At 47.6% G+C, this 24,143-nt stretch overlaps 1 protein-coding gene across 1 annotated transcript in view; it reads right to left on the bottom strand.

Annotated features, from left to right (window-relative positions):
- Positions 1 to 4,137: 4,137 nt before the first annotated feature.
- The window catches only part of QSOX1 (quiescin sulfhydryl oxidase 1), a 93,489-nt gene continuing 73,483 nt past the window's right edge, over positions 4,138 to 24,143 (bottom strand). The window contains exons 9-12 of the mRNA XM_035122015.3: positions 18,609 to 18,725; positions 15,545 to 15,680; positions 12,691 to 12,867; positions 4,138 to 5,978 (exon numbers count right to left, since the gene is read on the bottom strand). Coding sequence (XP_034977906.3) covers positions 5,152 to 5,978; positions 12,691 to 12,867; positions 15,545 to 15,680; positions 18,609 to 18,725 — 1,257 coding nt within the window. The 3' untranslated portion in view covers positions 4,138 to 5,151. The remainder of the gene's footprint in view (positions 5,979 to 12,690; positions 12,868 to 15,544; positions 15,681 to 18,608; positions 18,726 to 24,143) is intronic.

Below are 24,143 nucleotides of genomic sequence, written 5' to 3'. Positions count from 1 at the left end.
AACGGGAGCTCACCCCATTGCAGGGATTCGAACTGCCGACCTTCTGATCAGCAAGCCCTAGATTCTGTGGTTTAGCGTTCCCCAAAATTCCTACAAAGGTTTCATAGGAGCAAATTCACTTTAGGAGAAATTGCAAGGCTATTTCAGATTTATTTAAACGGTTTAGTGAGCTGCACACACACACACACACACACCCCGCGCCTCTGCAATGCATACTTAGAAACAAAAACTTTGGTCAGACGCACACCAATATTTATTAGCAAAAATAAATTTATTCCACTAATGTAGTTAAGACACAATGACAGCATGAGATCAGATGCTCCTTGGACCATTCTTGTGCAGCAGCAGAAATGGAGAAAGACGGAGGGAAGGCAGTGTGCCAAACTCATTTGGATCTAAAGAAGTGACAGCAAACTTTCCTTTCATTTATTTAAAGAGGCTGGTTCTTTACTGTTCCATTATAAAATGCTTCAGGGGTCTGGGGGTGCAGAGAGAAGGGGGTACAGAATGTTCCCACCCTCCCTTTCCCCAGTTCAGAGTGTGGTCCAAATATACAGGTCTGGCTTTTCTCCTTCTCCCCCCACTCCACACTTTTTGTTAGAAGCCAGCACATGAACAGTATGTCAAAAGGAGATATCACCAACAGGCCTGACCCACTTGGGGCAGTAAGTTTCTCTCATTTAGTATTATGGTGATGACGTGGGTCAGACTTGCCCCAAATGAATCGTGGAGTTACTAGGCAGTCATTTGGGAGGATATGGCAAAAGAAGATTGAGCATGGAGATGGGCCTACATTCCTACTCATAACTAAATTACCGTATTTTTCTTGTGTGATGGGGACGGAAAGGCACGAAGCTCCTCACTCAAGGATGGCCAACTGGCAGGTCCACTGAAATAGTATTTATCAGGCCTCTAGTGACCTCTCGAAGCTACCAACATGAGTTTGACCAAACTGCGGGAGGCAGTGCAAGACAGGAGTGCCTGGCATGCTCTGGTCCATGGGGTCACGAAGAGTCGGACACGACTAAACGACTAAACAACAAGTGGCATTAAATCAGATTTCAAACTCATCTGGAGGGGAAATGTCTCCGGTTTCACTCGTAAGGACAATAACCAGCCCACCACCTTCAAGCAGTTCAGTGGGAGATAGAAGCAAGTCCCACACTTTATACCACCAGATTCTGTACATATTTTAACAATCAAATCATAACAAACTGCAGAGAATCATAGAGTTGTAAAGTCGGAAGGGACCCTGGGGGTAATCAAGCGCTGCTCAACCCCCCACAACGCAGGAATATGCAGCTCTCCCCTAAATGCTGCCAACTGTATTACAGAGTCCGAGCAACTATGATGTCAGTTTGTGCAGTGGAACACATTTCTAGTCTCTTAGCAGAGCATCCCACATGCAGTTCCTTTGCAAACTACTTACTAAGAAAATACGGCCGAAAGACATTCCTTGTTAATGCCATAGCCTCCTCAATAGTGATACCTGAGAGGGACTGACAGCTTCTCAAAGCTGCCATTTAAACGCAAGCAATTTAATACTTAAGGCCCTGCAATTGCTGCAAAAAGACATACAAGTACATTTTTGGGGGGTGGGGGTGGGGTGCAGAGATGCTTGTAGCAGTAGTAGGCCTTGGGCACACAGAGACATTCATACCCTCTGAAAGAAAACCCCAGGTTCTTTTGAAGAGAGAAAAGGTAATCTAAGGCTTTCAGGGTCATTGATAGGTAAAGGGGCCCCTGACCATCAGGTCCAGTCGTGTCCGACTCTGGGGTTGCGGCGCTCATCTCGCTCTATAGGCCGAGGGAGCCAGCGTTTGTCCGCAGACAGCTTCCGGGTCATGTGGCCAGCATGACAAAGCTACTTCTGGCGAACCAGAGCAGCGCACGGAAACGCCGTTTACCTTCCCGCCAGTGCAGTCCCTATTTATCTACTTGCACTTTGATGTGCTTTCGAACTGCTAGGTGGGCAGGAGCTGGGACGGAGCAACGGGAGCTCACCCCATTGCAGGGATTCGAACCGCCGACCTTCTGATCAGCAAGCCCTAGACTCTGTGGTTTAACCCACAGCGCCACCTGGGTCCAGTTATTGGCAAATAGCGTGCCAATTAACTACGTTTTTCTAAAAGATGGAAATGCCTTTCAGGGTCATTGATAAGCATACTTAAACGTGAGAGAATCTAAGAGCAGCCCACAGGCAGGGATAGACAATCCTGTTCTTTTACACACAAATGTAGCTCCCCCCCCCAACCACACAGAAAAGCTCTGCACAATCTGCAGCCCAGAAGGCCTATGTTTGCGTTCTGCCTACTGACTAAATATGATTCAGTTAACGCTCAAGAGGGTTAATTGTTCCACAGAGCTCTCTTTTTCCTTCCTTCCTTTTTTTTAAACTGCATTGTTATCTGAAGCATCTTCTGGAAAGGGAAATGACTGCAGGAATGGCAAGCCTTTTTCAAGGGAGCTTGAGGAAGCACGTTAGTCCCTTGAGATGCACGTACACTGCTCCAAAGGTTTCGTATAATTTTAGCTAACGTATTATCCAGAAAGGGGTTAGATCAGTCCAGCCCCCACATCTTGGGGAAGCTAGTGATGATCTACCCGCTTCAGGTGTTTTGTCAGGATATCCCTCCTTTCCTAACTTTTCCCCAAAACATTTAGATGCCATAACTGAACATAATGTGGCTGAATAAAACTGCCAGCACCTCTCTGGAGTCGAGAGAGAAACAAAGGAGAAGGGGCCGAGCCAAACACCAACAGGTAACAGGAGGAAGTCTCCCAGCAAAGAACAAAAGCATTTAGATGCATCTGGAAAAATAGGTCAGCCCCAATCATATTAATGCACATCTGTGTAAGTGGGTTTCAAGTGTTCAAAGCATTTCACATACGTTAAGCACCTCAGTAATCCTGACCAGTTTGGTAAAACATGCCGTATTACCATTCCCTAGCTGCAGGTGCGGGGTTGAGGTTTTGAGAAGATGGTTTGCTTAAGTTTTGGACAGAGGGAAGATGTGAATCATGGACTTCCAAGCTCACCCCTCGCCACTGAAGCCGCCATGCTGCCCCAGGCCAAAGGGGCTATTCAAAGGCGGGATGAGATGGTGCAAGGCACTTGCGCAAAAAATGAGCAGCTTAACTTTCAAAGGAGAGCGGGGAGACACCAATGAAAAGAAACTGCGTATTTACCATGTCTTATTTGAAAACTCGGTTCTATAGGGGTGGCGGTTCTGCTATCATTAACTTTGCTTTGTATTCTTAGTGAAGAGTCAGGTTCATTTGCTTGTTATGTTTCCACTCTAGGTGTTAAAACCACCAATCATATACGTGTCAGGGATCCCTTCCAGTCTCTAAAACTAAAACCCAGCTGTTTTCCCCTGCATTCAGGAAAACCTAAGCAGCCAAGTTGGAAAAGGCATGCTAGTTACCTAGAAGGGATGGTGTGGACCAGAACTGGCCGGCTCCTGAGGAGTCCGAGGAACTGGTCAGGAATGGTCTGTTCAGTCAACAGCCCTCCTATGTTTGAAGTCTCTTCCCTTCTGAACAAATGGAGTTAATCTGCGTCTCAGAACCAGATTCGCACATGCCCCTTGTCTTTCTATCCCTTCATCTTTTCTCTTTTTATTGGCAATGAAATCATAGGCCGCTGGGTGTTGATAGTGTTGAAGATAGGGGTGTCCCTTTGGAGTGGCGGTGAGGGTCACACGTCACAAGCTGGCTTGGAAAGAAGGCAAAAGGGAAGTAGCGGGCAGGTTGGCTGGTGGGAAAACAGGAAAATGTGAACTGGAAAATGCTTGCTGTGAGGTTCTCAGGTGTGGGATCTGCACTCTCCATTGCTCAGCCGTGACTGTTAGGGATAGCATTTGTGCCTGTTGCCATTCCTAGCACCCTTCCCTGTCTTTACAACATCATTCAAGTCCAAGACCGCATGGGGCAGTTTTTAGCCTTTGCTCTCCTAATCCAGGGAGCAGGAGGTGGTGCTGTGTGGGTGAGGCAGACAAGTCCTGACAATGCCCTGTTGCCAAGCTCATAGGAAGGACTGCAGAAGGAGACAAACCTTTAAAATGCCTGTGCCACTCATATATACCCAAAAGTTCAGCTGAGGCTGATGGTAGAGATAAGCGTTCTAACTCTCTCTTTTTTTTTAACAGTTGCAAACATTGGCTTTATTGAAGGTAGTTTCACAATGGCTCAGAAGCTTTGGAATCCAGTTTAGTAAAAACGAATCAAGGTATCGTGGAACTGGCGCTTCTACGCCTAAATTCAAGAAACCAGGACTGAGTTTTCTTCCAGGTAGGAAAGGGCTCAGAGATACCCCAAGACACCAAGCACAAAAAGTTCAGCTTTATATCCGCAAAGTCCATCATGTCAGGGAGTCACTTTATCCTGGAACAAACCAGCTTTTTACAAATTATACAGGTCTCCGATTCATATTTGAAAATAGTCATTTTGCCACTGCTCCCAAGCTAGCCGCATAAAAGCTCCGCAAGAGCCTTGTTACACACTCTGATATTCTGAAGAAGGAATATGTGCTACATTTCCACGGTGGGGGTCAGAATGTGTTCAGCTAAAGATCCCACAAGGAGAGGCCTTTTTTCTTTTAAGTCCATTCACTCCCCAGACCAGGCATAGGCAACCTTGGCTCTCCAGATGTTTTGGAACTACAACTCCCATGATCCCTAGCTAACAGGGCCAGTGGTCAGGGATCATGGGAGTTGTAGTTCCAAAACAACTGGCGAGCCAAGGTTGCCTATGCCTGCCCCAGACAATCACACTATCCGTATGTGGTCTGAAATGGAAACCACCACCCCTTTCGACAGCTAAGTCAACATGTTGCTCAACAATTCGCACTCCATTATAGATACAGAAATGAAACACACATACACACTGTGGAAACAGTGGCATATGAGCAGGCCTGTCTTACTTGCCGTGGGTGGCGTTCAACTAAGTTTCACTCAGAACAGACCCATTTAAATTAAGAACTCAGTGAGATACCTGCGTGTTTTTCGCATTTGTGCATCCATAAACCAGAGTATGAATTGTTGCTGAGGAACGAGCATAGTGGGCATGCAACGCATGCGCGCAAGTGCGCACGCACGCACGCACACCCCTTCTCCAACCCGCTATCTGCTGCCACTCTGCTTGTCTCTCTCAAGCTTGGGGGAAGGCTGGGCGGCCCTTGCGGTATCTCATGCGCATGCGGAAGAAAGTGTACATGCCCAGCAGGCACATGGAGGAGAGGAAGTACAAGACAATGCACAAGCTGACGTCCAACCTGGAGAAGCCCGCCCCCAGGATGTGGAACCACTGGCTCCTCCTCCGGGTGACCCCGCCCTCCTTCTCAGACTCCTCCATGATGCCCACGATCTGCTGGGCTCCCATGCCCTTCTGCTGCAGGAGCCCCCAGGCGGCATCATAATCGAGAGACTGGTGGCCCCGGTCCTCCATCAGCACCAGCCCAACGTCCCTTTTACTGCGGCCGCGCCGGCTGCCGGCCTGGCCCGCCATCTTCAGCGCCTTGCTCCTGAAGTGCTGCTCGCTGAACGTGTCCAGGTCGACAATGTTTTCCTCCAGCTCTTTGGTTTTGGTGCTCATCTTGACGATAGACGGTTTGTGTGCCTCCAGCGAGCCTGATCGTTCGAAACCAGGTCTCCTCCTCTCTGTCCTCTTCTTCTCTTCCTCAAAGGCCTCTTCATCTCCTCTGCCAGTCTCTTGTCCTCCTCCTCCTCCTCCTTCCAGCTTCCTGTCGGCTTCGTAGTCTCTCTCCTCAACATCTCGGCCCTGTCTGACCCGAAGCCCTTTCTCAGATTTTAGAAAATCCAGGTAAATGTTGCTCCGCGAGAAATGTTTCTTGAAGAATCTCAGAACGGCCCTCTCGTCCCACATGAGCCTTCCGTTGATGGTTATCTGGCATGACCAACACAAAACTTTGGGAGGCCACTGGATCTTGGGGAATTTGGGGTCCTCACTTGCAGTGCCTAAACGAGGAAGATAACAAGTGAAGTCTTAGATCTGTGCATATTACCAATAAATTATATTGGAAACTAGCAGTATCTATAAGCAATTTTGCTCTTGGGACAAAAAGAGGGCAGCAATTTTTGAAAAATCAAATCATTAGTTGTCTAGGCTCTGCGGAAGAGAAAAAAATAGATTCAGCTCAGTTTTTAAAAGGTCATTGGAAACAATGCCAGAAATTGTTCAGCAAATGATAGCACAATGACCACAATTCTATATGTGCATGTGAGCAGTAAGTACCCCATAGTGCAATCCTAGTCGTGTCTACTCATAATTAGGTACTATTCAGTTCATCAGGTCTTACTCCCAGGGAATTATGTACTGGATTGCAGTTTTAGTTATGAATGACACACCTCGTGTTGGCTTGATCACCAAGGACCACTGAGCCCAGTACTGTATTTTGATTCCAGTAAGTCCAATTGCCTCTGAAAACTCACAAGCCCAGGGCATGCAGGAGACAGCCTGCCCTTGTCATTGGTCCCCACACAGCTGACATTCAAGAGCAGACTGTCTTTGAAGTGCATCCAGTTATACCATGTCAGCATTTAAAACCTTAGCACAAACACTGCCAAGACTACGCAGGGAGAGGCAGGGAACCTGCCTTCTAGGCGCTTCCAGTTTTCTGAACCAAGTGGAAGGTTAGCTCGAAAGCATGGAGGCTGGTATGCTTTTACATGCATGCATGGCTGTGTTACAAATCGTATCCTAAATGTGGAATCTGTTGACAACTACAAAGGAACGCTAGCAGTCTGAAGGGAACATCCGAGATTACGGCGTTGCAGCAGTCGTGAATGTTGACAATGGCGATTTCCCCATGTTCGCTGCGTTGTCTTCATATTTTTAGACAGATGCGCCCTTGCACTTGTTGACAGTCCCAGCATTTATAAGATTAACCAAAACATGCAGCCACGAAATGCCGTGATGAAATTCCAAAGAGGATTTAGCATGTTTCAAGTGGCTGTTACCTACTGTGGGCTTGAAGAAATAAATAGGTTTGGGAGGGGGGGGGGGTAGGAGAGAACCATATCGGATGATAAACAAACGGCAGAGGCATTGTGAAGCTGAAGTACATGCTTTAGAAAAAGGGAGATTATGTCCCAGGGGGGAGGGAAGAGAAGGTATAAAAGCCCAAGAGGGACAAAGAAGGAATAATTCCTTTGATTCCTTGGCTAGGCCAATGTACCCCTCCTCCCTGCCACAATCATCTGTCAACGGGAATCACCTCCTCCTCCTCCTCCTCCTCCTCCCCATGTCAAAGGAAACAAGCCCGGGGAACAAGGGATTGCATCTGTCTGCAAAAAACTGAACATGTGGGCAGCCGTCTCGGGAGGAGGGTCTTCCCAGGGCACGTGTAGGCCTTTAGAAGCCCCCCGCAGCAGGAAAGGCAGATAGGATTTAGTAGCTACATCGCCACCAGCTGCTTGCTCAAGGACTGAGGTTGGCCCGCATTTCTGCCTCACAATTGAACTTGTGCGTACGGCAGGGGGTTCACTGTTAGTGGTGCATTTAGCTGCATTAGGTAAAGGGACCCCTGACTATTAGGTCCAGTCGTGACCGACTCTGGGGTTGCGCACTCATCTCGCATTATTGGCTGAGGGAGCCGGCGAATAGCTTCCAGGTCATGTGGCCAGCATGACAAAGCCGCTTCTGGCAAACCAGAGCAGCGCATGGAAACGCCGTTTACCTTCCCGCTTGGCGCGGTATCTATTTATCTACTTGCATTTTGACATGCTTTCGAACTGCTAGGTTGGCAGGAGCTGGGACCAAGCAACGGGAGCTCACCCCGTCACAGGGATTCGAACCGCCGACCTTCTGATCAGCAAGCCCTAGGCTCAGTGGTTTAACCCACAGCGCCACCTGGGTTCCTGATGTAGATCATCCCTAACCCCTTCTTCCCTGGTGAAGTGTGTGTGTGTGTGTGGGGTGTTTGTGTGCAACACAACCAGGGCCGTCTTAAGCATATCCGGCGCCGTGGTGCGAAGATCCCTCCGGCACGCGCCCCCCCAAAAATCCCAAGAATTGACAACCTTTTTTAGGTGGGGGACCCCCAAAGTTGTTGACCATTTTTAGGAAAGGTTCCCCAGAGAAGAAGCAGCGGGTGGAAATTAGCAAATGCTAAGGAAAGAAGGGGTGAAAGAGAGAGGGAGGAAGAGAGAGGGAAGGAAGGAGGGAGGGAAGAGAGAGAGGGAGGAAGGAAGGAAGGAGTCAGAGAGAGAAAGAAAGAGAGGGAAGGAAGGAAGGAAGGAAGGAAGGAAGGAAGGAAGGAAGGAAGGAAGGAAGGAAGGAAGGAAGGAAGGAAAGCAAGCCACGCACAGCGCCCAAGTGGCTCTTGCTTTTCTTGCTGGTACAGCGAGCTGGGAGAAGGGATGGACTGACAGGAGCTCCCATCCACCACCACCCCTCCCAGCTCGCAGCAAAGCAAGCGGAGCAGGCCTGGTAACTGGCAGCAGGGGGGGAATGGGGCATCCCAAAAGTGCTCCTCCTGCCTTCTGTGCCTGCGTTCCAACAGAAGGCAGGCAGGCCAGGCAGGTGGCTCAGCCCGGGAGAGGCTGTTGCTTTTGCAAGCAGAGCTACAGCCTCTTCGGGGCTAGAGCGCCTGTGTTCTGTGGGCTTCTCCCAGCCAGCCACTCTTCTGCACAAAGGGGGCTGATTTGTAAGACGCCCGCTCGCACTGCTCCCTCACTGACAGAGGGGGTAAGACCACCACCACCACCCAAAAAACCAGGGCCCCCCTCTCTCTCTGGGGGTGGGCGGTGGAATGGGTTGGGGGAGGGAAAGGCGCAGCTGCCAAGGCGAAGAGGCGGCCTCGCGCCTGCTTCAAAGCCTCCCACCGGGTCCTGAGTTGAGGGAGCAGGGGCGCCCAGCAGCGAGTCCGCCGCCCTCCGCCGAGTTGGGAGTCTCATTGGGTCTCCTCGGAGGAGGCGGAGCCACGCCAAAAACTCCACAGAACGGCGTCTGGCGGGGAGAGGGCGGGAAGGAGGCAGACGAGCTCTGTGGGGCTTTCGGCGTGGCGCCTCCTCCTCTGAGGAGACCCAAGGAGACTCCCGAGTCGGCGGAGCGGATTGCGGCGGATTCGCTGAGGGGCGGTGCATGGGGCCACTCAGCCAAATGGGAAGGAGGCCTCTGGGCGCAGCAGCGCCCCTGGTGGCCAGGAGCCCCGGCGCCCCGCGCCACTACCCCTAGAGCCGGCCCTGAACTACCGGCGCGCCACTACCCCTAGAGCCGGCGACTACCCCTGGAGCCGGCCCTGAACACAACAGAGAAGATGAGGGTATCTTGTATCAAAAAAATAGCTCCTTCTTGTTACGTTCTCCCTTTGTTATGTGTAGGGGGTCCAGCTGCCCACTCTCTGAATCGTGGTCCAGTAACTGCAGGAAAGAATCTGGCCAGAAGAGGCCAGTGGCCTTAACAACCAAATCTGTGGGGGCAAGGTACTATAAACCTAAGCGACAGTCCAAATTTATCAGCAAGTTTTGAATATAAATGTTTCCACCTTCAACAGCTGCATTCAGGGTTCCCAAGTATTTTATTTTTATTTCCTTTATTTATTTCACTTGCATTCCACCCTTTATCCTTGGATCTCAGGGCAGTTCATGACATAAAAATACAAAAGAACAAAAAAAATAAGAACAAAAACAAGCCAATAACCCCCCCCCAACTTATTTAGAAGAGTGTTAGATGTTAATCAACCAAAGACCTAGTTAAAAAGGAACATTATCAACTGGCGCCTAAAGCATAGCTGCCAAGTCTCCCGTTTTCTCTGGGAAACCCCCATTTTTCCAGCTGTCCCCAGCCGAAAAAACGGATTTTTTTTTGTTTTTTCCCAGTTTATTCTGGCGCGGCGGCCATTTTGGAACTGGGCGGAGCATGCTCAGAAGCGACTTTTGATGCTGCTCTGCCCAGTTCCAAAATGGCTGCAGCGCGACTTCTGGTGCGCCAGCCATTTTGGAACTGGGCACAGCAGCATCAAGTCACTTCTGAGCATGCTCCGCCCAGTTCCAAAATGGCCGTCGCACTACTTCCGGTATGCTAATTTCGGTCCAGTCCCTTATTTTTCAGAGAGGAACTTGGCAGGTATGGCCTAAAGGTGTGTGATGAAGGCGCCAGCCGAACCCCTCTGGGGAGAGCATTCCACAACTGGGGAGCCACCACAGAAAAGGCCCATCCTCATTTTGCCACCCTCTGGACCTCTCATGGAGTAGGCACACAAAGAAGCTTTCAGGTAGGTTTTTATGGAGAGAGGCAGTCCTTGAAGTATTGCAGTAGAGGAAAGGTACTCATCAAATGTGGAGACAGAGCAGCTTTTCTGTAATGCAGGAAAACTAGTTCATTTACTCTGAGCTAAGCTGTGGAAGATGGAATTCAACCAGAATACCAAGATTCTGAACATTCATAGGCTGAGCATTTTCAGACAGCCACATCCTCCTGTTTCTCAGTGCCCACTCAGGAGTGACTTAATGAAATAGCAGGTTTCTATTTCATTTTCAGGTTCCTATGCTTGCAAAACATGGCCCACTTATAAACACCATCTCCAACTCCTCAAAAGATTCCATCAACAGTGTCTCTGAAAAATGTTACACATCACTTGGGAAGACAGGCAAACTAATTCCAGTGTACTGGAAGAAGCAAAGATCATCATTCTTCAACATTGACTTCGTTGGACTGGTCATGTTGTTCGGATGCCTGATTATCATCTTTCAAAGCAACTACTCTATTCCGAACTTAAAAATGGAAAGCGCAATGCTGGTGGTCAACAAAAGAGGTTTAAAGACTCACTCAAGGCAAATCTTTAAAAAAGTAGTATAAACACCGACAATTGGGAAACACTGGCCTGCGAGCACTCCAACTGGAGAACACCCTTTACCAAAGGTGTCATGAGTTTTGAAGATGCTCGAACTCACGATGCAAGGGAGAAACGTGCTAAGAGGAAGGCACGCTAGGCAAACCCTCACCGTGATCAACTCCTGACCGGAAACCTATGTCCCCACTGTGGAAGGACGTGTGGATCCAGAATTGGCCTCCACAGTCACTTATGGACTCACTGTTAAGACCGTGTTCATGGAAGACAATTTTACTCAATTACACAAAAAGCGTAACTGGCTGCTGTAATCAATCACTAATTTATAAACATATAACACAGAATAACTTGGCTTCTTCAGTGAGCTGTTTTCCAGCTAGTACTTTATCGTGGAAAGGTACGTACATACATTGATAAGAACATTACTGACGGTTTTGGTGGTAAAAAGACTGACTTTTTATTCCCTTATAACAGGGGTGGCCAACTCCGAAGAGACTGCGATCTACTCACAGAGTTAAAAACTGGCAGTGATCTACCCCCTTTTGGGGTGTTCAGGTCAAAGTTGTTTAGGGAGGAGGAAAGCCCTGTTTTTTAGGGGTTCAGGTCAAAGTTGTTGAGATTTTTTAGGAAGGAGGAAGGCCCTGTTTTGGGAGGTAAAGGGCTAAAATGTTGAGCATTTTTAGGGGAGCCAAAGTTGTTGAGCTTCTTTGGAGGGAGCCAGTGATCTACCAGTGATCTACCACAGACGTCCAGTGATCTACTGGTAGATCACGATCTACCTGTTGGACGTGCCTGCCTTATAACATGCAGCAATTCGCTCACTGAAGAAGCCAACTTTGGCGAAACAAGGCACATAACCTGGGTAACCTTGTCTTTTGCTTTTGGATACTTTTTGCTTTTGGATACTCCCTTGCCACCTTCATATATACGTCTCGTCTTCACCTGGATGCTCCACTGCCACCTATACCTGTCACCGCACTTGGACAATCCATTCTGTGGAATAACCGGTAACTGACATCGTCAGGCACAGTATATTCCAAACTATATATATTCCTGGTAGCGGTGAACAACAACAACAACAAAAAATCTTAAGTATTACACATCCATTTGGAAGAACTTTTGAACCCAATTTATATGTCATATGGATACCCAATATGAACTACAACATATGACTGAATACATTGAACTGATGTTGGATTGAATCACGAGTGATATGACGCTTATGGTTGTGTTATTTAAGTTATTCTGCGTTATATGTTTATAAATTAGTGTTTGATTACAGCAGCCGGTTACGCTTTTTGTGTAATTGATACTTGCTACTCGTAACCTAGGGGGACCCAGGTGGCGCTGTGGGCTAAACCACTGAGCCTAGGGCTTGCTGATCAGAAGGTCGGCGGTTCGAATCCCTGCGACAGGGTGAGCTCCCGTTGCTCGGTCCCAGCTCCTGCCAACCTAGCAGTTTGAAAGCACGTCAAAATGCAAGTAGATAAATAGGAACCGCTACAGCGGGAAGGTAAACGACGTTTCCGTGTGCTGCTCTGGTTCGCCAGAAGCGGCTTTGTCATGCTGGCCACATGACCTGGAAGCTGTACGCCGGCTCCCTCGGCCAATAATGCAAGATGAGCGCCGCAACCCCAGAGTCGGTCACGACTGGACCTAATGGTCAGGGGTCCCTTTACCTTTACCTTACTCGTAACCTAGGTTTGTGTTGTGTGAGTTAGACAATTTTATTCAGCTACGAGGGATCGCCAAAGAAGGAATAATAATAATGAAATAGCAAGTTTCTGTTAGTCTGCCAATAGAGAGCGCTCTTCCATGTTGCCCTGAGACAGACAGACAGCAATCTACATGCAACCAACCAGTAGCAGTGCTCTCACCTGCCAAGCGAGCGTTGACTCTGTTGTGCCTTGACCAAAGCCAGAGAATGCTGCCATCTTTGTTCCTCACTTTGTTCATGGACTCTGCTGCCATGGCTTCAAAGTGGTCTGCACACTGCCGGCAGCCAAAGAAGTAGTGGACGTACCCTCTCATTGCGGAGAGGACCTCTGGTGGTGCTGGGGAGGAGAGAAGGGATTGGAGGGACAGAACCGTTAAAATGCGAGTGGGCAAAACACCCAGACCATTCGCATGCACCCTGAGCCCCCTTGAGATGATGAATTCAGGTGTTGTTTTCGACCCTAAAGCACAGCTGCTGCTTCTGTTGTTATTGCAGAAGAAACGCAGCGTCTGCACTCAAAGCGTGGAAGCTTGTTTATTGCTGAAGTTATTACTTTATGGAGTACTTCACTTTCATACCGTCCACCCTGCAGGCTCAAGTCAAACCTGAATGTTTGCAAGCAAACCTCAGTTGCCAAACTGTAAAGTGTTGGAGGAAAGGCCAAAATTTTCAAGGTGAAATAAGGAGATGCTTGTGTACCACTCCCCGCCCCCCGCCCCCCGGCCACTGGGGTTCTAGGCAAACCTTTGCCAGAAGGAAAGTAGCTTTTTGGGGGGAGTGCTATAGGAAAAAAGCAGAATGTAGGGGGTAAGGATTTGGCACAGCTTTCTCTCCTAGTTCTTTTCTACTGCAAATATTATATTTTTATATGGGATTATTACTATTTTTATTATTATCATGATCATCATCATAATCTGCCCTTCATCCAAGGACCACAGGGCAGCTTACAATATTAAAAACACAAAAATACATTACAGTACAAAACCAATGCCCTCCACAAAGTTTAAAAGGCCATACATTGTTTAATCAGCAAGAGGCCTGGGAGGAGAGGAATGTTTTATGCCTGGTGCTTACAAGATAGATAATGCTGGCACCAGGCGAGCCTCCCTGGGGAGAGCATTCCACAAACAGGGAGCCACTGCGGAAAAGGCCCTTTCTCGTGTTGCTGCCCTCCGGACCTCTTGGTAACTTGAGGTATTGCAGTTTAGACAAATTAATGGAGGATAAGGCTAAAAATGGCTCCTAGCCATGATGGCTATGTTTTTTGCCTCCAGAGTCAGGGGCAGTCTACCTCTGAATACCGTACCAATTGCTGGGAATCACAGGTTGGGAAAATGTAACTCTGCTCAGGTTCTGCTTCTGGGCTTCTCATAGGTATCTGGTTGGCCACTGGGAGCAGGGACTAGATGGACCATGGGAGTTTTACATTCTTAAATTTATGCCTTTCCCTTCTGCTCTGCACATGTTTGGCATTAAGTAGGGAGCAAAGAAAGCTGGCAGCGTAGATAGCACAGGAGTGAAGCACTTTACTCAGTCAGCTATCATGGTTTCAGAGTGTAAATGCAAAAATCCCCATTTTTTAAAAAATTAAAATTCGCAGAGGTAACAAAAAATATAGTTCTGCACCTGTATCCCTAGTTACATTTATTTTCACTTCGGTGTGACTCTCCTGAATGTTTCCCATATGCGTACCTATTTCTTCCTCCAAGGTTCTTAAAATATATACAGTCATACCTTGGTTGTTGAATGCCCTGGCACTCGGATGTTTTGGTTCCCGGTCAATCAAAACCTGGAAGCGAGTGTTCTGGTTTGTGAACGTTCTTTTGGAACCTGAACATCCAACGGGGCTTCCATAGCTTCCGATTGGCTGCAGGAGCTTCCTGCAGCAAATCAGAAGCTGCGATTCGGAAGGCGAATGCTTTAGAAGTTGAACGGACTTCCGGAACGGATTCCGTTCGACTTCCAAGGTATGACTGTATAACTGTAAGGAGCTGGTCGGGACACCTAGGGAAATGTTTTCCGAGGAAGGGAGGGGGGACTTAGGTGGGAATGTTTTATTTTTGTGATAGATGTTAGAGGTGGAATACAGTGGGGTACTTTTTTGGGGGGGAATTAAAGGCTAAAGGGGAATAATTAGAGATAGGCATGAGTATGAATGATTTTAAAAGATAATTAAGAAAGATTATTAGGTAAGGAATAAGATTTGTAATGTGGTATTATAGAATTAAGATATAGATTTGTAATATTAGATGGATTTTCTTGCATATTATGAAAGCTGTGTGAATGAGGTATAAAGTAGATTCGGGAAGGGAGGGACGGGGAAGTCGGGAAGTTATGACCAAGTAATATTGATAAAATTGTTGTTTTTCATTTTTTTCTGCGTTGTCATGTTTTTGTTTCCCCCCTTTTTTCTAGTGCTTTTTCTTTTTTATATGGATTTGGGCAGTTATATAATAATAATGGAATGTTTTTATAAATGTATTTTTTGAAAATCTTCAATAAATATACATATATTTTTAAAAAATGACTGTATAACTGAATATGGGCAATGACACTCAATTTTAAATACTCATTTCATTGCTGTAATTTTTGGCAAAAGACCAGCCAGCAATGGGGCGGATGAACAGACTCCCACGACAGGTGGTAGACTCTCCTTCCTTGGAGGTTTTTAAGCAGCAGAGGTTGGATGGCTATCTATCATGGATGCTGAGATTCCAGCAGTGCGGGGGGTTAGACTAGATGACCCTTGGGTCCCTTTCTAACTCTGTGATTCTATGAACTGACACAAGAGAAACCAAAGAGAGCCAAGCTGGGATGTGAACCCAAGCCTTCCACTGCTAAGTCCAGTAGCCTAATATCCTCCTACACATTGGCTGGGGGTTAGAAGGCAATACAGATTATATGCACCCATGTCGTATGTGCTTTGGGGGAAGAAAACAGTACCTGAATTCACCATGGCATGACTTGGGCTGTGGGTTTACTGCAGACCCCTGAGCAGGGGCTGCATTACTCACCGTGAGGTTGAGGGCTAAGCAGTGCTTCCTGCACCGTCAGGAGATGGAAGAGAGTCCAGAGGCCGCACGGGAAACCTCGCTTGCTCCCTTGACATGCTACCCAGGTTGGATTCTCTGGCAGCCAGGCGTTTGGAAGCTGAAAGAGAGAATGCAAAAACAAAGTGAATATTAGACATCTGTGTGTGTGTGTGTGTGTGTGTGTGTGTGTGTGAATATGTATAGGGAAGTTTTTAATGTTTGATGTTCTACTGTGCTTAATGTGTTTTATTCGCTAGACGCCGCCCAGATGGGTGTCATGTGAGCTTACCTTCCAAGTCCCGGACTGCAGAATCTGGGACCGGCAGCCGTGTGACACCGGAAGTTGCGCCGACGTAACTTCCGGTTTGCTTTGCCCTTCTATGGGCACAAAAAATGGCCGGCGGCGGCTTCAGAAGTAGCTTCTACGTATGTCAGGAAGTGCATTGACGCAAATTCCGGTGTCACCCCGCCCATCTATGGGCACCAAAAATGGCCGCCGCCGACACCGGAAGTTGCGTCGACGTAACTTCCGGTTTCGCTTTGCCCTTCTATGGGCACAAAAAATGGCCGCCGGCGGCTTCAGAAGTAGCTTCTACGTATGTCAGGAAATGCGTTGACGCAAATTTCGGTGTCGCCCCGCCCATCTATGGGCACCAAAAATGGCTGCCGCCGACACCGGAAGTCGCGTCTACGCACTTCCGGTCATGCGTAGATGCGACTTTTGAAGCTGGCCGCGGCCATTTTTTGTGCCCATAGAAGGGCAAATCAGAAAAAAAATGGCTGCCGGCAGGAGAAAATAACGGAGAAAAACGGGAGATGAAGTGATCCGGGGGACCACCGGGAAAAGGTAAGTAAAAACGGGGGATTCCCGGGGAAAACGGGGTACTTGGCAGCTATGCATATGAGGAAGGAGGAGGAGGAGGAAAGAGAGAGAGTGTGTGTACACATATGTACACACACACAGAGAGTAAAAAAATCCCATACTAAGATCATGCAAAACTAATACAGAACAAGGCAATCCCTGTCTTCTAATTCTAACCCATTACTGACCACTGACTAGCTCTTGGAAAAGAAATATTAGCTATTTAATCTCCTATGCAGGAATTAGAGACTGTTTTGCATAATGCGTCCAATTTTGTCCCTCCCCTGATGGAAGGGCTCTTTGATCCAGCAGAGGCTTTGGGAGAAGCACAATTTCTGCAGATTCTCCTTTCCCTCTACTCTACCCCAAATGAGGGGTAGCAGCAGTGCCACAAACCGCCTCTCCCCTCTCACAGGCGATTCTGCTGGATCAAGAAGCCCCCCCACCAGCAGAAGGACACAATTGGAAACAAACCAATGTTTATTTTCACCATAAATGATATATTCCATGGTTTCTACACTTTTCAAAAATAGTAAAGCCAACTTCGCCCCCCCCCAATCCAAATGGAGGATATGTTTTATTTTGAGGCTAACAAACTTAATTTAACATCCATGTTTAACAAACGACACAGATGTTTCAATGGACCCCTGACCATTAAATCTAGTCGCAGACGACTCTGGGGTTGCGGCGCTCATCTCGCTTTACTGGCTGAGGGAGCTGGTGTTTGTCTGCAGACAGCTTCCGGGTCATGTGGCCAGCATGACTAAGCCACTTCTGGCGAAACCAGAGCAGCACATGGAAACACTGTTTACCTTCCCGCCGGAGTGGTCCCTATTTATCTACTTGCACTTTGACGTGCTTTCGAACTGCTAGGTTGGCAAGAGCTGGGACCGAGCAACGGGAGCTCACCCCGTCGCAGGGATTCGAACCACTGACCTTCTGATCCGCAAGCCCTAGGCTCAGTGGTTTAGACCACAGCTCCACCCAAAAAGTGATAAAGAGAAACATGAATTACATTGACAGTGTATGTATACTTTGATCTATGAGGAAAGAGATACCCACTTAGTGCTCACAGAATCGTACTTGGAAGGGACCCCGAGGGTCATCTGGTGTAACCCCCTACAATGCAGAAATCTCAGCCTGTGGTCTCCCATTCAATTAGAAACCACATTGGACCCTGCTTAGCTTTGTAAATGTGTCAGCAGTTTCATTGCTGCACCACTAGGTCATTTTTTTAAAATAGCCAAATCTCTGGGAAGCTTCTAGATATGGGTTCCCCATAGTGATGCCTATGGGCACCAATGTGCCCCCAGACAACTCCCTCGACGCCCACCTAATCTGTCTATAACATTTCCCTCTCTCTTTTACCTTTGGCAGCAGCTAAGTTTAAATCAAAGTGATGTAAAAAATGAACATTTAAATCTCCTTGATTGTAACCAGAAATAATAAGAAAAAGAGGTTGACTTAAATCCAGAATACGGCAGCTAGACTGGTGATGGAGCGGCTGCCAAGACACTGGTCCTGAAAGACCTACATTGGCTCCCAGTACGTTTCCGAGCACAATTCAAAATGTTGGTGCTGACCTTTCAAGCCCTAAACGGCTGTGGCCCAGTATACCTGAAGGAGCGTCTCCACCCCCATCTTCCAGCCCAGACACTGAGGTCCTTCTGGCGGTTCCCTCACTGCAAGAAGTGAGGTTTCAGGGAACCAGGCAGAGGGCCTTCTCAGTGGTGGCGCCCACCCTGTGGAACGCCCTCCCAACAGATGTCAAGGAAATAAACAACTACCTGACTTTGAGAAGACATCTGAAGGCAACCCTGTTTAGGGAAGTTTTTATCTCTGATGTTTTACAATTCTTTATGTGCTGTAAGCTGCCCAGAGTAACTGGGGAAACCCAGCCAGATGGGCAGGGTATAAATAATAAAATCATTTTTAAATAAAATAATTGAGCCATTTTGTGGTAGTGCCGACAGGTCAAGTCCATTGGGCTCCCCCCCCCAAGCATGAACCAAAGACACCTCAGAGCCTGCCCTCGGGGTATACCACGGCAGACCCAGGGGTTTTCCACAGTTTAGTGTGGACGAAGTTCCCAGAAGACAGAATATTTCAAAACCACCTCAGCAGAAAATGGAAGAGACCCCCCCCCAATGCTTTTGAGGCAGAAGCATGGCCAGTTAAAGATACCTCGTTTTTATTCCTCAGAGCTTCCTCCCACTCGCTCTTGGAAACGCTTGTCTTTTGCTTCAGCCACCGGTCCAGGTTGCGAAGATAGTTCATGACCGCCAGGCGTCCAGGAAAGTACTGATGTAAAGAAGAAGAAAAATGAAGACAGGAAGGATAATTAACAGAAGCCAACTAATGTCTATTTGTGGCAGGTGAAACCACGACGCTCCGGGGGCCAAAAGTGTATAATACCAATCATGTGGTAGTGCAGAATAAATAGTATGGGGGAGAGAATTCAATTCTTGTGATGTCTTCTTTTTCATGGGGGGGGGGAATTGGATCAAACTTCCTCTATCCCCAGGTGCAGAATTATATGCACAGGTACAGAGGAGGAGTGGATTATTCGTGTAGTTTGCTTCAAGATGGCAATTCCTCTCAGGGGAAGTCTCTATAAGGCAAAAGGTAAAGGTAAAAGACCCCAGGATGGTTAAGTCCAGTCAAAGGTGACTATGGGGTTGCGGCGCTCATCTTGCTTTTCAGGCCGAGGGAGCCAGCGTTTGTCCATAGACAGCTTTCCAGGTCATGTGGCCAGCAGGACTAAACCGCTTCTGGAGGAACGGGATGCCATGACGGAAACCAGAGCGCACAGAAATGCCGTTCACCTCCCCCCCCCCACACACAGTGGAACCTATTTATCTACTTGCACTGGCGTGCTTTCAAACTGCAAGGTTGGCAGGAGCTGGGACACAGCAATAGAAGCTCACCCCATAGTGCGGATTCAAACTGCTGACCTTCTTATCAGCAAGCCCAAGAGGCTCGGTGGATTAGACCACAGCGCCACCTGCATCCCTGGAAGTCTCTATAGCTTTGCACTGAGAGTCAGGTCGATGTGCCGGGGGACTGAAATGAATATAGGAAGCGAGGCAAGTTTCTTTGCTGTCCTTTGCTTTTCCTGTTGTCATTTGCCTTCTTCAGGCATCTGGGATGACTTAGAGAGGGGAGGAGGTGGGTTATACATACAACCCCAGCCCCCAACATCCCTCCTGCACTGACTTCACTTCACACCCTCCCATGTTTGTTGGGGGTGGGGGGGGGAAAGCACCTGAAGGTTTCAAAGTTTGTCAAGATGGACGCGGGCCGCTCTTTCAAAAAACTACGCTCCAGTGAGCAAATCTAGTTTGGATCAATGGGAGGTGTGGTCAGGCCCAGTGTCTGGGCAATAGCCGTATTCCAGAAATTGACCAGACCTTCGCCAGGTGTTAGAAAGGAATCTCCCCAACAGTCGTCAGGAGTCCTCAGACTCCATCCACCTCCACATTATTTTCTCATGCAAGAACTCTTGGGTTGAGACAACTGGCTAAAATGTTTTAAAATGTTTTAAGCGGTTCTAATGTTGGTTCCTCAGGGTTTTGTTTTTATCAGGTTAATGTTGGTTAAATGTTTAGTTGGGGTTGGCAGTTATTTTAATTTGGGTATAACTGTAAAATGTTTATTATTGTTGCTACTGTTGTTATTGGTTTCTACTGATTTATTGGTTGGTTTGTTGCTCCTATAGGATATTTTGTTTTTCACAGTTTGATGCTTTGCTGTGTTTTCACATACAGTGGTACCTCGACTTACGAACGACTCAACAACCGAATTTTTCAACTTACGAATGGGGCTAATGGCCGCACGCTTACGAATGTCTCGACATCCGAAAGGAAACTGCGGCGGTTTTAGATAGGGATTTTTCGACGCGAATTTTTAGATAGGGTTGCTTTGACTTACAAATTTTTCTGTTTCCAATGCATTCCTATGGGAAATCGCGTTTCCAATGGCGTTTTTCGACTTACGAATTTTCCGACCTACGAAGGTGCCTTCGGAACGGATTAAATTCGTAAGTCGAGGCACCGCTGTGTGCTGTAAGTCGGCCAGAGTGGCTGGGGAGAATGGGCAATATATAAATTTTAAAACAAACAAACAAACAAATGCAGACCAAACAGCAGCAGTGCACTGGGATATGGGAAGTAGAGTTGTAGTGACATCTTCCCAAAAGTGGTGGTGCTATTTTCAACAGGGGGGGAGGGTGAAGATACAGAAGTCGGAGGAGCTCTGGGTTGGCGGCATCTGTGCCCGCAGTTTCCGCCAGCCCAGAGCTCCCTTGACCTCGCTATGGGGCCTCCCCTGGTACTCCACCCCCTCACTCACTGCTGCTGCTGCTATCAATCCAGTTGTTTTGCATCCTTCTGGCAGGGGTCAAAAGTCCCTGTACGCCCATCTTCATGGTGAAGGAGCCCCAGGCTCCTTGCAGCTATTGACTCCCAGATATTGCAGAGGTCCAGCTACTGAGCCCTGCCAGTCACAGCAGAGGTGACAGGCAATTTGACTCCACGGGTCAAAATCCTTCCGGTCCTGAGGCTCTGGGGACCCCTGAGCATAGCTGCCAAGTTATCCCTTTTTTTAAGGGATTTTCCATTATGCTGAATAGGCTTCCTCGTGAGAAAAGGGAAAACTTGGCAGCTATGCCCCTGAGAGCTCATCCTGCACCACAGCCTATGGAATCCTAGAATGGTAGAGTTGGAAGGGACCCCATGAGCCGTCTAGTCCAACCCCCTGCAATGCAGGAATCTCAGCTAAAGCATCCAGGATGGATGACCACCCAACCTCTGCTTAAAAGCCTCCAAGGAAGGAGAGTCCACCATTCCCAATGGCTGCTGCAACTTGTTACCAATGGAAGCCACAAAGCTATCCTTGGCTTTCCCCTTCCGCCTGCCTGCTGATCACTCTGCTCCGAGTCCTTCCTCCCTGTCCAACTGTTGGAAGCTGGAATTCCTCAAACTTGGTGCGGCAGAAGGCATGGAGGAGCCCCACCCTGCTCTCTGCTTGCCTCATCCGGTCTGACCCACAGAGGACATTAAGGTCCACAAATAATAACATACTGGAGATCCCGAGTCACAAGGTGGTTAGGCTGGCCTCGACCAGGACCAGGGCCTTCTCAGTACTGGCCCCGACCTGGTGGAACGCTGTCCCAGGAGACTAGGGCCCTGCGGGATTTGTCATCTTTTTGTAGGGCCTGCAAGACAGAGCTGTTCCGTTTGGCCTTTGGACTGACGCAGTCTGACCCCACGCTTACCCTCCCCTAAGGTTTTATCTCATCGTGGTTTTATCTTATTTGTAGATTTTTAGTTTTAAAATTGAATTGTAACATTGTATTAATCTGCATTTTAACTGAATTGTTTCTTTTATACTTGTGTTGATATTATTTGTTGTTAGCCGCCCTGAGCCCGGTCTTGACTGGGAAAGGCGGGGTATAAATAAAATTATTATTATTATTATTATTATTATTATTATTATTATTATTATTATTATCCAGCTTTCCCGCTGCTTTCATGTGGGTGGTGTGGCAATTCCATGTCCGAATTCCTCTTAGTTGCTGCTAATACCGGGAGATCCTTTTGTTCATTTTGTATCCTTAGATGCTGCAATAAGCAAACAAGCCGGTCCCTGTGGGCCAACGGCCAAGATCCAAATCTTGGTCGTAACTCCAAAATAGTCTCCAAGGAACACGCAAAGCTACTTTGACAATAAGTCAACTCAAATCCGATTAGCATCAGCACTTTAAAACCACAAGCACTCCAGGGAGAGGGGGCCAAAGAGGCGATGGAGAGGGGGGGAGAGATGGGGGGCATGTCAAAGGAAGAAAGACAGACAAGTGGGAAATTGACAGGTTGAGCAGGGGGGGGGAGAGGGGGAAGGAGGGAAGGAAACAGGAAGGTTGATTGGGAGGATGAATAAAAGGATATTAAGAACCCACTGTTGCTATTCATGAAAGCTCTGCAGATATACCTGCTCTGCTACCCAATCATGGGGTGCGACTTGCTCTAAATGGGAGAGAGCAGCCATTAACTTCCAATACAGTGGGTTTTAAAACCAACCAACCAAGCTAGAGAAATACTCCTTTTCCCTTGATTCCTACCTTTCCTAAGTAGTCTGCAGGAAGAGTAGGAGGATCAAGCACTTGCCCTGGGGCTATGGCACTGCCGCCATTCATGCAAAGTTGCCCCGTCCAGAATCAGACTGAAGTAGGGCCAGAGGAGGGCAGCAGCTCTCTTAGGGTCTCAGGCAAGACTCTCCCCCATCCTGCTACCCAAATGTCTTTTGAAGCAGGGATGTTGGGGCCTGAACCTAGGAGCTTATACAGGCATCCGCAAACTGCGGCCCTCCAGATATTTTGGCCTACAACTCCCATGATCCCTAGCTAACAGGACCAGTGGTCAGGGGTGATGGGAATTGTAGTCAAAAACATCTGGAGTACCGAAGTTTGGGGGTGCCTGTTATAGATGCAAAGCTATGGGTCCTCCAGAGCTTTAGATTTTTCAAGCATGTACAGTGGCTCAGTACATTGGGGTGGGGGGGGAGAGAGAAACACAACTATTGGATGAGAGAAAATTCAAGAGCAATATAATTACAGTAGTTCAATAGTTGGATCCTAGTAAGACTGCTCCATCTTGTGGCCAGATCTTGCAGCACACTTTGCATTGGGCACACAAAACTGTTGCTTTCATCCCTGTTGAGCTTTCCGGAAGGGTAGCTAAAGAGCCTGTTGCTAAATAAATAAATATTTATTTATTTTGCGATTTATATGACCCAACAATTTAATGGTTGGCAGGTCCCCACTAAATATGAGTTTGTTTGGCGGCATGCACGACTATTTGGTATGAACCTTGTATTCCACAATGGAATTTATTTTACGCTTTTTTTAAAAAAAGCTTCCTGTGATTATTATGGTTGCTATTTTAATCTCTTGCAATTTTATTCTTCCTGTATTTATGACTGTTTTCAAGTACGGAGAGGGGGAACCTACAGAATCAGCACATTGCTGCAAACAGCCCTTTGGGACTTCCTTCTTCTCTGTTAGGGCCGCTTACTTTTAAGGAAAAGGCTGGTACCGTGATGTTTTTATGGTAACAATCTGTACGTGATCTTTTATAGGCTGTGTGTGTGTGTGTGTGTGTGTGTGTGTGTGTGTGTGTGTGTGTGTAAATCCATGCAAGAATCTTGTAGCACTTTATTGTCTACAACAGCACATCCAACAGGTAGATCGTGATCTACCGGTAGATCACTGGACGTCTGTGGTAGATCACTGGTAGATCACTGGCTCCCCCCAAAGCAGCTCAACAACTTTAGCTCCCCTAAAAAAAAGCTCAACAGTTTTGCCCTGCACCCCGCAAAAATGTGGCTTTCCTCCTCCCTAAAAAGCTCAACAACTTCGACCTGAACCCCAAAAAACAGGGCTTTCCTTCATAGAAAAAGGTCAACAACCTTGACCTGAACCCCCCAAAAGAGGGTAGATCACTGCCAGTTTTTAACTCTGTGAGTAGATCACAGTCTCTTGGCCACCCCTGCTCTACAAGATCTGTTTGCGACATAAACTTTGGTGGACTCCAGCTCTCATTGTCAGAAGAACAAAGTTGATATAAATCCACAGCTGGCAGGTGCGTAGGGGTATTTTCATTCTAGGGCCAAAAAACCCTTAATTTAAGACAGAGAATGGGGAATCTGTTGCCTTCCAATTGT

Source organism: Zootoca vivipara, chromosome 7 (genome assembly GCF_965207765.1).
Source record: "Zootoca vivipara chromosome 7, rZooViv2.hap1.1, whole genome shotgun sequence".
Taxonomy (NCBI): Eukaryota; Metazoa; Chordata; class Lepidosauria; order Squamata; family Lacertidae; genus Zootoca; species Zootoca vivipara.
The sequence above is the reverse complement of the archived record's forward strand: the minus strand, read 5'-3'. Positions and strand labels throughout refer to the sequence as shown.